The 14573-nt window shown below is 36.3% G+C and overlaps 1 protein-coding gene across 1 annotated transcript in view; it reads left to right on the top strand.

Annotated features, from left to right (window-relative positions):
• Positions 1 to 14573, top strand: part of SCN1A (sodium channel, voltage gated, type I alpha subunit) — a 179325-nt gene that overhangs the window by 104006 nt on the left and 60746 nt on the right. The window contains 10 exon segments of the mRNA XM_012655823.1: positions 2598 to 2661; positions 3218 to 3359; positions 4363 to 4569; positions 6042 to 6323; positions 7307 to 7654; positions 8929 to 9061; positions 9911 to 10149; positions 11488 to 11661; positions 12631 to 12987; positions 14509 to 14565. Of these exon segments, the coding sequence (XP_012511277.1) occupies positions 2598 to 2661; positions 3218 to 3359; positions 4363 to 4569; positions 6042 to 6323; positions 7307 to 7654; positions 8929 to 9061; positions 9911 to 10149; positions 11488 to 11661; positions 12631 to 12987; positions 14509 to 14565 (2003 nt within the window).

Here is a 14573-nt window from a genome sequence, read left to right as displayed (position 1 = left end):
AATGAATTTTTCAGCTCCAGAATTTCTGTTTGTTTTTTTTTAAAGCTATCTATCTACTTGGTAAATTTCTCATTTTTATCCTGAATTAATTTTCTGATTTCTTTGCAATTTTTTTTCCAGATTCCTCTGGCATCTCATTGAGCTTCTTTAGAATCAATATTTGGAATTCTTTTTCTGACATTCTTTGGAATTCTTTTCAATTGATATCCATTGCTTGACAATTGTTGTAGTCCCCTGGTGGTGTCTTATTTCCTTGATTTTTTACATTTCCTATGTCCTTCCATTGATATCTGATGTAGCAGTCACTTGTTCTAACTTTTGGAAATTGCTTTTGAAGGGGAAAATATTTTCCTGAAGTTATACATGTGTTTTTGGTTGATTAGGATACTTTGGCTTTGATTTTGGATGCTTACAGTAGTGTGATCTTTGTATGATTCTTAGACAATACACAGGGTCTGTGATATCTGTGATTTTCTTGGTGGCTTACGGAATGATTATTAGTTGAGGCTGTGGTCAAGTTTTGCTGGGGACTTGAATGCCAGCTGAGCCAGTCTTTAGGCCCCAGTGGTGGAAGCAGTGGGCTGAATATGACTGCTTTTAGGTTTCAGAGCAGCTTACACTGGCAGCAGTGCTGCTGTGTCCTGGGAGATCGATTCTTCGGCCTTTGGGTGGCTTGCTCAAAATGGTCATTGGAGCAGAGGGCCAGGTATGTAGATGTGTTCTCAGGCACTTAAGCAGCTGTTGCGATGTGGGAGGTAGTAATAGTAGTGGTGGAGATACCCAGTAAGACCCAAATTGTCCATGTTAGTGTTACTGGTAGCTGCAATGGATTGAGCAAACAAGTTCCCAGTCCTATAACTGCCGGTAACAAGATGGTGGGCATTGTCCCAAGTGTGCTTAGGAGAGCTTTGACTCCCTTTCCCTTCCTGGTCAGGTGGTGGCTGCAGCCAAATTTCCTTGAACTCAGCCTGAGAGTAGGGCATAGCCCAGTATTAAATCTCAAAATGGTACTAGCTATGGGCTTGCAATCAAAGAGGGGAGAGTCCCTTTCAGGTGTGTGGCATGGGGAAGAAACTGTGGAGAGTGCAGTCTGCTCACATCTTGATCTCACTGCAGCCCATAGCGGGGTGGTAGGAATTATTTTCAGAGTTCATAGGAGATCTTGGACACCACTATCATTCCTCAGCTGGGTAGGGCTGCAGCTGTATCACCCAGAACTCAGCCTGAAGATAGGGTTTTGCCCAGCTTTATACTCTCAAAAGTGACCAGAGAAGGTTGATGCCCTTCTAGGCAAATAGCGTGGGCAAGATTCTGGGGTGAATGATGTCTAGTCGAGACTTGGTCTCACAGCAGGAACATGCAGCTTTTCATCCCAGATGCTTGCTGGATAGCCTGGTTTCCCTGCCCCTCCCCAGCCTGGCAGGAACTACAGCCATGTCAGCCCAAACTCAGCCTGAGTTCAGGGTGCAGCACAGTATCAAAATGGAACCTTGGGCCTGTGACCAGAAAATCTGGGCTCCACCTAGGCAGGCAATATGGATGAGAAATTGGAAAATACTGTCTTCTCCTGTCTTAGTCTCAACAGCAGCCCCCAACAGGGTGGTAGTACCTTCCCAGGGGTACATAGAAGTGCCTAGGCTCCTCTATTCCTCCTCAGAGCCACACAATGGCTGCAGGTATGCCTGCAGTTTCCTGGTATATAGGCTCTCAGAATGGTACCTGGTACAAGTTGCTCTAGGTCAGATGCCTGTGGGATTCCTCATGGGTTCCCTTTTTGGAGCAATGTGTCTGTGCAATCTCTAGGCAATTCCCTAGGCCCAAGACCTGCATGGGTCAGGGGGTTCTCTTGTAGTCAAGAGTGTAAAAGCTCATCTCAGAGTGTGAAGCCCTGGGGACTTTACTCTTAACTGTTTCCCCATGTCCAATTCTTAAGCTGGCTGGGCAAGTTGCCCTGAAACCTCTCTTTACCCACATTTGGTGCTTTCTGTCACTTCCTTTGTGAATCCCAGCATCCTCTCCTAGGCAGTTTATTCAAAATGTGAGTATCTGCTTACTATTCTGGTTCCTCTCCATGGAGGAGACACATACTACCTGTGTTTAGTTGGCCTTCTTGATTCTATCAGGTTAAGGCTTTTATAACATTGAATTTAATGGACAAAACCTCATTTATAAATATAAAATATCAAAAATTCATTCAAAAATTATCGTAGTCCTTTCACTTTATTTAATTTTAATTGAAACTTAAAAATACTATCAATTTTGGCTATTTTCAAAGAAATCAGGATATTTGGAAATAAAAATATTTCACCTTATGTGGTTTTGTGGCCTTTACAGGACTGTACACGGAAAACTTAGGACTGTGATTGTAACTAATTTTACATTTATAATGAAATACTTTGCACTGTTAAGTATCTAATGCTCTTTTAATATAATGTCTAGTATTTGAAGAAAAAGTAGGCAAATACTCATGTATTTGAATGAATTGTATATTTCAAATTACTCAATAAACCTAAATGTAGGACCTGATCTTCCTATTCTCGTTTTAGTGTTTTTAACAATGCAAATGTTCGTCAGATGACTTTCTTTGTTTCAAATAGGGTATCATTATTTCCTGGAGGGTTTCCCAGATGCACTACTATGTGGAAATAGCTCTGATGCAGGGTAAGCCAATAATTCGTTCATGTTTGTGTATGTGGGTGTGTACAAGCACATATATACATATTTTTCTCTCTTTTTGTAGAAACTAAAGATAACAATCAACTAATTTTATTCATATTAATTTGCTACACTTAAGGTTTTTGATAAAGTGTGAGATTATTTAAATATTAAGTAAGCTTTTAGGTTTTGTAAAACAAGAAGCAATAATTGTAATTATAATGCTGTTTCCCTTAGATACATATATTGAACTATGAATCAACTCTGGAGACTTCATAGTAGTGAAATTGAAATGGAGATGCTAAAACGGCAATTATCAAGAGAAAATAGTTTTGCAAAATACTATTAGAAATGCTGTACCATATTTTAATGATGACACCCAGTGGCTAATAAAACTATATTAAATCAAAAGTTGGGAAATGTATCAGTTATTTATTTATCATACTTTTATCCTTGAAATAGCAAATCTTCTGTTTGCTAGACAATGTTATAAGTGTAGCGTGCTACCAGATTAAAAAGACAACGGAATATCTTATAATACTTTCTTTTGCCCCATTTATAGCCAATGTCCAGAAGGATATATGTGTGTGAAAGCTGGTAGAAATCCCAATTATGGCTACACAAGCTTTGATACCTTCAGTTGGGCTTTTTTGTCCCTGTTTCGACTAATGACTCAGGACTTCTGGGAAAATCTTTATCAACTGGTGAGAACCTAAAAAGACACATTCTGCATTTAAGTAGAAGTATACAAGAAAAGCAATCAAGTTATGAAATCCAAACCACAGCACAATGTAGTGGAAAGAGCAGAACTTGAAATCAGGAGACTTGGGTTCTTCTATCCCATTAACTATAACACATATTGAACAGAGTGATGCCCAGGATAGGAATTCTCTCCCGTTTCCTCTTGGCTCAAAACCTATTTCCTGTTCTTCTTAGGCACAGATTCTCCTAAACAGAAGTCACATTCTCCCCTCAGCCCAATCTACCTATTCAAATATTATCCCTCAGGTGGGAGGTGATAAATGAAAAAGCAGGCTGGGCATGGTGGCTCACGCCTGTAGTTCTAGCACTCTGGGAGGCCTAGACTGGAGGATGGCTTGAGCTCAAGAGTTTGAGACTAGCCTGTGCAAGAGTGAGACCCCGTCTCTACCAAAAAGAAAAAAAAAAATCATCTGGGCATGGTGGCGCATGCCTGTAGTCCCAGCTACTCCAGAGGCAGAGGCAGAAGGATTGCTTAAGCCCAGGCTTTTGAGGTTGCAATGAACTACAATGACACCATTGCACTCTACCCAGGGCAACAGAGTGAGACTCTGTCTCAACCAAATGAAAAAGAAAAGAAAAGGAAAAACAAAGAAAAGAAAAGAAAAAGTAGATTTAGAAAGCTAACTTCGATCTCTTCCTTAATTTTCAGCAAAGGCTCAGCTCTTTCCTGGGGGTCTCCATGGTATTTTATTGACTCTGTTTCATTCTTAGTGAATGTAAGAATTCCCTCCTGGAGATTAGAGAGAGTATGAATGCGTAAGTTAGGGGTGAAGGAAGAAGCTGAAGTTGAAAAAAAAAAAAAACAGTCAAAAAGGTAGGACATGCTGTGACCAACATAATTACTATTTGTATCAGAGTTCTGCAAGACACACAAGTAAGCTGAAAGTTGAAATCACCAGTTAGTGAAATAATATTGAAAAATCGTTCTCATATTCTTGTTTCCAGACATTGCGTGCTGCTGGAAAAACATACATGATATTTTTTGTGCTGGTCATTTTTTTGGGATCATTCTACCTAATAAATTTGATCCTGGCTGTGGTGGCCATGGCCTATGAGGAACAGAACCAGGCCACCTTGGAAGAGGCAGAACAGAAAGAGGCCGAATTTCAGCAGATGCTAGAACAGCTTAAAAAGCAACAGGAGGCAGCTCAGGTAAATTCATCAACTCAGATATACCCTTTTTTTATTGTTTTGATGGTTACAAAAATATTGGAGATAAAGTAAGAGATATAATTGTTTGATAGTGTCTAAAGGCAGCTGGTAGTATGAGGAATTAGTAAAGATTTCTGTATCGTGATCATCTACCTAGTTACATTTAGTTTAATTATTTTGTTTTATTATTCTAAGATGTTTATAGTACTAAACACAATAGAACTTTCGTGTTATTTTAATCATCTCAAGATTATCAGAATGAAAGGGAAGATGTGATTTTGGGGTCTTCTCAAGTAAGAAACTTTTACTGAACAAGTATATTGGCATTAGGAGAAAATCCTATGGAAGCCTTCTTTTCTTAAAAAAATTGGTTATTATATAAAAAGATGCTCATCTAGTTCTTAAAAATAGTCTTTTCTTTAACTAAAAATATGTTGGTTTTTAATGCAATTACTTAATTGCCTTTATAAGGAAGTGATCATATAATATAATGTTCTCTAATACAGCAGTATCCAATAGGCATATGAACATTATCAAACTTATGGAAATCAGGTAATTTAAGAAGGATTACTTGTTCTTATAGTGAAATGTCAGTGCTCATAGTACAGTAAATTGTAAAATGCCTCTTTTACCACTGTCATCTTTCTCTTTAACATACGACCTCCCTGTCTTTACTAAAGAAGAAAAGGGTTTCAGGAATATTAATTTATATGCAAGAATCCTGTTATTCTTGGAACAACAACAATAATCAAAAAGTGCCAACTTAGTACCAGTACAAGCTGTGATCAAAAAGCACTGTTTCTATTCCATGCCCCCATGGCCTGTAAGAATCAGTGCTGAGTTGAAGATGGTGAGGACAGTTTTAGGAGAATGAGACATCTTGTCTTGCTTAGCAGAAAACTACCGACCCTCCCTTCTCCATTCTTCTGGATAGCGTATTGTGGAGGAGTGAGAAAGGTACTTTATAACCATCCCTAAATTTGATTAATAGAATGTTGAGGCTCTTGGACAACCCAGTTTCAATAACTAGAGGGAGGACCTCAGATCTTTGCTTCATTCCTCTGCCTTTGGATGTGACCTCAAGTAACTCATCAGCTTTTCTTCCATGCTCCAGTTTCTTTTTCAGAGAAAAGAAGACATTAATGAAATACTAATTTTTAGAGTAATCCAAATCCCAAAATGTAATATGAATTTATGATCTTGTTGATACCTGATGGTTCTTTTTGAATATGTGGTCTGTGAAGCATAACAAAGACATAATCAATGTTACCACAGAGAAAAACAAATTATCTCTGAAAGTCTTCATTAGGTAGAAAGTAAAATAATTCCCTCTTACACTTGCAGAGAATCTTCTATGTGAGATCAGCTTTAGTCAGCTAAATGTATTTTTTCAATGCCATGCAAATACTTAAGCCATTTTAAAGAAGATAATCTTTTCTAGTGCCAGGCTAAAACTATTTCTTCTGTAGCAGGCAGCAACTGTAACTGCCTCGGAACATTCCAGAGAGCCCAGTGCGGCAGGCAGGCTCTCAGACAGCTCATCTGAAGCCTCCAAGTTGAGTTCCAAGAGTGCTAAAGAAAGAAGAAATCGGAGGAAGAAAAGAAAGCAGAAGGAGCAGTCTGGTGGCGAAGAGAAAGATGAGGATGAATTCCATAAATCCGAGTCTGAAGACAGCATCAGGAGGAAAGGGTTTCGCTTCTCCATTGAAGGAAACAGATTGACATATGAAAAGAGGTACTCTTCCCCACACCAGGTATGGCATTGCTGAGTTTACTCATGCATGGATGAAAAATGGAACATGAAGAGAGGGAGAGAATTAAAATGAGCTTAGGAATTTTCATCAATTGAATAGACTACTATTTTTGTTATATTTATTATTTCTCCACCTAATTATGTGAAAATTTTACTCCATATATATGTAAGTTTACAGCTTGAAGTAGTTGAGATAACACTGGGTTGAAAGTCAGAAGACCTGCATTTTCATTCTGATACTGTCTTCTGTAATTGTACCTAATAGCATTTACTCTTTCTTATCTTGAGCTCCTTTAACAACAACAAAAAATGGTAACTGTGGTCACCTGATCAGTAATATCCTTTTGGTTATTTTATGATTTTATGTTGTTTTTTCTCCTTAATTTCTTTATAAACTACATGCATGCTTCTGAAAATGTTAATGATGATACACTTTACTGAAAAACACATCACTATGAATTTTAGAAGTCTGAACTTCAATTTCCAACAACACTGAGCCTTATAGGTGAAACAGAAATAATAACTAAAGTGACTTTAGAAAGATGAGCTAAAATAATTTGTGAAAAGTGTGGAATTTTTTTTAAGAAAGAGTAATGAAAACGAATGTGGCCTTCTTAAGGCGATGCTGTCAATGTTCATTGGATGTTTACAATGTCCATTGTGATATATCAAGGATGTTTCCTTTTGAACTGAGAAATGGTAGTTTAGGGTTTTAATTTTTTGTTTGTTTGGTTTTTTTTGCAATATCTTTAGGTTGCAATTTATCTCCCCATTCTTTAATCTTAAAGGCTAGAAACCCACCTTTTATAAAACTATTTTAATTTAATCTGAATGTGCATAAAATGAGAATGTGAATCAAAAGGAATGAGCCCCATGCTGTTATGAATGCTGAAATCTCCTTCCACTTAATCTTGCAAAATGAAAGCATGTTTCAAAGGGCCATATTAATATGATTTTGCTTTTTTGTTTGTTTCAAACTCTTAGTCTTTGTTGAGCATCCGTGGCTCCCTATTTTCTCCAAGGCGAAATAGCAGAACAAGCCTTTTCAGCTTTAGAGGGCGAGCAAAGGATGTGGGGTCTGAGAACGACTTTGCTGATGATGAACACAGCACCTTTGAGGATAACGAGAGCCGGAGAGATTCTTTGTTTGTGCCCCGACGACATGGAGAGCGACGCAACAGTAACCTAAGTCAGACCAGTAGGTCGTCCCGGATGCTGGCAGTGTTTCCATCGAATGGGAAGATGCACAGCACTGTGGATTGCAATGGTGTGGTTTCCTTGGTTGGTGGACCTTCAGTTCCTACATCGCCTGTTGGACAGCTTCTGCCAGAGGTGATAATAGATAAGCCAGCTACTGATGACAATGTAAGGAAGTTTTAAATAGTTCAGGCATGGCTGGCCCATTACTGCTGCACCAGCCAGTGTTTCTACAGAACGGCAACCTTGAGAATGATTCCTGGTTGGTCAAGCTGCGAATGCACTTGCATCTTGTAGTATCTTGAATAGACTAACCAACTAAAACTTAAGACCTCAACACTTTCCTTCACAAACCTGAATGCATTTACTTATTAAGTGTGCTAGCAATTAATTAGACACAATAATTACTGCCTCTAGTTGGAGGATTTGCTATATACCCATGCTGAATTTAGATAGCAGGGCATCCTCTAAGGCTCTGGTATAAAAGTATAGGAATGATCCTTGTGTTTAAGTGTAAAGGGTGTATAATAAATCTTCCAATATATTATTCAATATATCTCTGCTTTAGTTTAGATTTTCAAAAACACTGTGCTTAAATAGATAGCTTCATTATTTCCTTAAAATTTCTAGTACTCACATTAGTCTTACTAAAAAAAATGCTGATATAGGTCTTCTTAAAACTAATCTAAATAAAGAAACACAAATTATTAATACAGACAGATAAAATAATTGTCTGTATACAAAATTGTTATGTGTTTGTGAATATATACCTAGAAGAGGAATTTCAAAACAGATGCTGCCTCTTTTTAGACTGTTCACTCATTTGGAAATATATCAGCATGAAGAGGCATGACTAAGTCAGAATTAGATGACTTATTGCTTTGGTACCCTGGATGAAACTGTTGTCCATGCAGCATGTGTGTGTTTTTTTTTAACATATGGTTTGTGTTGTCAATGACCATCCACGTCTTGTGTCCAGAAAATGAGATGGCAGCTAAGTGTGTTGTAATCATTGGTATTTCCTTAAAAACAAATGGCTACCTTCTCAAAAATCAAATGCTTTGATCACTTTTATGACTTTTAAGTTACTAGGCTTTTACTATTAGTCCAGAAATAAGAGTAACTGTTAAATATATTTCTCAAGGGATTTATCAACTCAATCAAAATATATCTTATTTCATAAAATTATGAAATCAGAGTTTAAAAATCTTGGTTTTTGCTGTATGACTAAATGGTTAACAGTTTGGACAGTCCAGGTTAATGACACAATAAGTCAGTAATATCTGCCATCACCAATTAAATAAGTGCATGATGCATGCATTTCATGAAATTTACTGTGTCACCATTTGGTTGTTTGCTTATCATATTGCTTAAGTTAATCATTTAATGCATTAGCATTTTCTTTACAGGGAACTACCACTGAAACTGAAATGAGAAAGAGAAGGTCAAGTTCTTTCCAAGTTTCCATGGACTTTCTAGAAGATCCTTCCCAAAGGCAAAGAGCAATGAGTATAGCCAGCATCCTAACAAATACAGTAGAAGGTTTGTAACAAATTCCATTTCCATTTCAATTATTTTCACTACACTTATGTTGCCTTATTTGAAAAAAAAAATCTCTATTTGTGAGTTGGGAACAGTGCATTCTCGTGAGAAAACAGTAGGTCTTATTCAAAAGTTATTTATTATATGTACACATATGTTCTAGAAGTTTTAAAATGTATTTAAATTTAATGATATTAGAACTAAGAATGTTTTCCTAACTATGTGGCAACTCTTTGAAAATGCATACTAAAACATTTACATTGGGAATTTATAATCTCATTAGCCATAGTGAGCCTCTCTTTGTTCCACTTAGCTTAGGACTTCATCAGCACTACCGCTTCCAGCCTCATTCTAAATACTCTCAAGATTGGAGAGGAGTAGGAGGTCATTTCCACAAAATAAAAACAAATTAAAAACATGTCTTTTTCATATAATGATTCTTATGTCACATCAATCCCTACCTTAACTCTTATAACCAGAGGTTGATAATGTAGCCAGTCATTAACACAAGGTTACACACAGCATCTACACTACCCCAAACCATGTTCCTATTGAGACTTCATTTAAAAGTCCACTCACTTAGCTTGAGTCCAAGTGCTGAGCCACAGTGTCAGTACATAAGAGAAAAAGCTATCCTTTGCTACCTCTGCTCTGTGTGTATGTCTAATGAAATATCATTGGGAGTCTTAGAATAAATTCTGTATTTTTTTTTTTTTGACAAATACAAAAAAGGTTGACTCTGTTGCAAATAAAAATGTGCTGATTACCAAAAATATATCTAGTGGATCTGAAATAAATATACATGTAAAAAATATTTTTTGGTGGTTGTTCTCATTGTTTTAAATCTAGAACTTGAAGAGTCCAGACAGAAATGCCCACCCTGTTGGTATAAATTTTCCAACATATTCTTAATCTGGGACTGTTCTCCATATTGGTTAAAAGTGAAACATATTGTCAACCTGGTCGTGATGGACCCCTTTGTGGACCTGGCCATCACCATCTGCATTGTCTTAAATACTCTTTTCATGGCCATGGAGCACTATCCCATGACGGAACATTTCAATCATGTGCTTACAGTAGGAAACTTGGTAAGCATATTGGAAGGTAAATGTGTTCAGTCTTCAAATTTTCTGTTTGAGAAATGTTTACAATAGCTTTTGGCAGTATTTCAACTACCCTTCCTGCCTCCTGACCCCCACTCCCAAAATGGGGATTATTTCGAGTTGGCTATACCCTACTTTTTACCAAAAATAATGACCTTAATGTCTGTGTGAAAACTGAGAAGGAAAACAGCAGGCATGGGCCTGCAGTACTACTTGAAAAGTGAATAGTGATATTTCAACTTTGTCAAGATGCAGAAGTAGCACATAGTTTAAAAACACACTTTCTGAAATGATATTATTACATTTTTACTTGCTATACAAGGGTAAAATAAAATTTTGGATCCTTTTATCCTCCTTAGTCATCATCGTTGCAAGAAATAATTTAACAAATCAAAAATGTCTCCAAGTTTTCTGCTTCCAGGATCTAGGTAGTATATGTATTGTTTTGTCCATCTATTCTATATCAAAACTATGAAATATTAAAAACCTCTAGTATATTTTGTGTATTATATGATTAGCAAGGCCATTTTTGGTGAAGGTTGCCACCTAATTCTTGCTTTGATGTGCTTAAAAAACATAACTTATTAAAATGTTTACCAGTTGATTCAATTTAGGAATATTAGCTTTTATTTGCTGCAAGAAAGAGCTATCTAAAGTAATGTATGCTTTTTCCACAATATTTGGTTTGAGGTTTAGAATTTTTGATGATATAAAGCAAAAACATGTATAACATCCTGCAGTGTATTACTTATACTTTTAAAGCTCTGCTACTTATACTATGGAAATAAATTTATTTTTTTGTGCATGAAAGATAATGACAATAGTAATACACATATTATAATAGTAGGTAAGCATGTATAATAACTCCATCTGATTTAAGGGAAATGGGACTAAGCTTATAGACAAATAAAACTGTTAATGAACAAAATCTTGCCAGTACTTGTGGTGTATGAAGTCTAGAGGAAAAGGCAGTTTGCTGTAATGGGAAGAACACTTAAAAAAAGATTTGCACTCAAATCCTAGTTTGCATTTTCTAGTTATATGATATTAATAGAGTTACTTTGCCTATCTGAAGACCTTAGTTTCTTCATCTATAAAGTGACAACTATAATACCTGCATTATTCACTTATTAGAGTTTCTATGAGAATAAAATGAAATAATGTACATGAAAATCTTTCATCAACTGTAAATTACTATATAAATTTAAGTTAGTAATAGAATCATGGGGAAAGTAGCATAAGCATTATGTTCTAAGAGCCCAAATTATGCCATGGACTTTATCATTATCTGATGGAAATAGAATCATTTTGTTGTGATCTTAGGTTTTCACTGGGATCTTTACAGCAGAAATGTTTCTGAAAATTATTGCCATGGATCCTTACTATTATTTCCAAGAAGGCTGGAATATCTTTGATGGTTTTATTGTGACGCTTAGCCTGGTAGAACTTGGACTCGCCAATGTGGAAGGATTATCAGTTCTTCGTTCATTCCGATTGGTAAACAACAAAACAAAAGAGTAACAAGCACAAAAGCCTTTCCTATAATCAACGTTCTTGTATAATACTGTCATAGATTTTACCACACAACCATTACCATTTTAAGTTTTTGTATAACATTTGCATTGTCAAAAACGGCTCCTAAATGGGAAAAAAATTATTGCCACTTAGTTACCAAAACCTTTATTCCAAAGAGCATAATCATGTAAAGCTTAATATATTACTCAATTGCTATTCTCACTAATTATTGTTTCTAGAGGCCGTTACAATTAATATTTCCAGATCTAAGGAAATTTTTTAATGAAGATGCATCACCTTTTAACTTAAAAATATCTCTTTGTAGCAGTGGATGACAATCAGATACAAAATGTGCATGCAGAAACTTTTCCTAATTTTATCTCTGGAAAATATGCACCTTCTAAAAATTAAAGAACAAAAAATTTGTATGATTACTAAATAGTCCATTAATTCCCTTATATACTCTTGCAAATCAGGGAAATGATTTTAGAGTCGTGGGAAATATCCCAAATTTTTCAATGCTATATCATTGCCCCAAAGGAGCATTAATGAATAATAAACATTTTTCTCTACTTATATCAGGGCTCAAGATGATGTTACTTTGTACTCTATTGACAAATGAAAATCTTTCAGCAGAGATCATTCAGATTCAGATGTTAATATTTTAATGTCAGGCATGGTATGTCTTAGAACCACGTTTATAAAACAAATTAAGAACTACTGGGCCCCAAGTAATCATTAACAATTCACTCTCAGATAAAATGATCTAAATGGTTAAAATATGGAAAAAACAAATTCTTCCTAGGAGGTCCAAAAATTAGCGATGAGCCTGAGAGGTTTAGGGTAGGGCAGATGTAAGAGAATCAATTTTGATTATCATTCTTGGTAAATCTCAATATATGTAATGCTTTTAAAGATCATAATAATATATATTAATTTTTTATTTTCCAGCTCCGAGTTTTCAAGTTGGCAAAATCTTGGCCGACATTAAATATGCTGATAAAAATCATCGGCAATTCAGTGGGGGCTCTGGGAAATCTAACCCTGGTCTTGGCCATCATCGTCTTCATTTTTGCTGTGGTCGGCATGCAGCTCTTCGGTAAAAGCTACAAAGATTGTGTCTGCAAGATCTCCAGTGACTGTGAACTTCCACGCTGGCACATGAATGACTTTTTCCACTCCTTCCTGATTGTGTTCCGCGTGCTGTGTGGAGAGTGGATAGAGACCATGTGGGACTGTATGGAGGTCGCTGGTCAAGCCATGTGCCTTACTGTCTTCATGATGGTCATGGTCATTGGAAACCTAGTGGTAGGTACCCAATTAAGATATATATTTCAGAATACTAAGAGCATAATAGAATGGTGACCATTTTGTTTTAAAAAAAAAAATAAACCCCTGCATGCTTATTCGTTTAAAAAGTCTCATATGCTTATGTTTTCACTTAGACAACACGGCAATATAACAGTGACCCTACAAAATTTAAACCCAATTCCATTGTGTCAATTATTTCATCACATTTAATTTGTGAATTGCAATATTGAAGACAGGCCTAAAAGAATATGCTGGGAACATTTTATGAATTCAGAACCAAGGAAGAGAGAAGTCTAAAGAAAAGAGAGAGAGAGAGAGAGAAAGCCCAACATTACCTTCCAGTATAGGACTACAAAGTGGTGCCTTTGAGTATCCATAATGATTATGCCATTTCCTTGCCCTTTTGTGGCATATATCATGTGGTCACCCTATGTCATATGGCAGGTGCATTATTCAATCTGAACTGGTTAGTTCTCTAGTGCCTCCAAGTCATAACAAAGCATGGCTAACAATGCCTGAGATTATACTAATGGAATAACTGATCAATCCTTCTCTCTCTCAAATTTGGAGTGTTACTGTTTATAGTGTAGAAATATACAATATATTCCAAAAGGTGTGGACATTAATGGGCCAGTCTTGTGGAAATATTAGGAATTATTCAAAAACAGTTCTAATTTGTCACAATGGGGTATGAGAAGTACAGTAAGTTAAGAAAACTAGTGTCAATGCCTATGTTAAACCCTTAATCTTCATTCTGAGTCATAATGGTTATTTTTCAATTAACTTCCAATTCAATATCTTTGTTTATCAAAAAGGAAACTATAGAATACATTTAAATGCATAATTGCAAATATTAATGATTTTTAAGTTTAGCATTCTTGTATAGTCCATATACAAACCTTTCTTCTACTCATACAATTTTAAACTTAGCAAAACCATAGGTCAGCTCATTCAACTTATTCATTTTACAAATAAGAGAACTTGAGAGCAGTAGAAATCATCTTTTTGCCAAAGAATGTATAGGTAAGTAGCTATTGACCCAGGCCACAAATTCACATCACCCAACTTCTCATCACTATGCTGTTGTGTTTCTTTCTCATCTAGTTTTAGAATTTACAGGCCAGGAATGGTGACTCATGCCTGTAATTCTAACACTCTGGGAGGCCAAGGAGGGAAGATCGCTTGAGCTCAGGAGTTTGAGATCAGCCTGAGTAAGAACAAGACCCTGTCTCTACCAAAAATAGAAGAAATTAGCCAGACATGGTGGCGCATGCCTGTAGTCTCAGCTACTCTGAGCCTGAGGCAGGAGGATCTCTTCAGCCCAGGAGTTTGAGGTTGCAATGAACCATAATCATCATGCTCCTGCACTTGAGCAAGGGTGATAGAGTGAGACTTTGTCTCAGAAAAAATAAAAAGGAAGAATTTATAGCTTCCTCCACACTTAGAGGAATAAGTGATCATAATCTGTGCTTCTTTACATTGGGGCAAAATTATAATCATGTTTTTATTGTTTTTAAGGTCCTGAACCTCTTTCTGGCCTTGCTTCTGAGCTCATTTAGTGCAGACAACCTTGCAGCCACTGA

Source organism: Propithecus coquereli, unplaced genomic scaffold, assembly GCF_000956105.1.
Source record: "Propithecus coquereli isolate 6110/MARCELLA unplaced genomic scaffold, Pcoq_1.0 Scaffold49, whole genome shotgun sequence".
Lineage (NCBI taxonomy): Eukaryota > Metazoa > Chordata > Mammalia > Primates > Indriidae > Propithecus > Propithecus coquereli.
The sequence above is the reverse complement of the archived record's forward strand: the minus strand, read 5'-3'. Positions and strand labels throughout refer to the sequence as shown.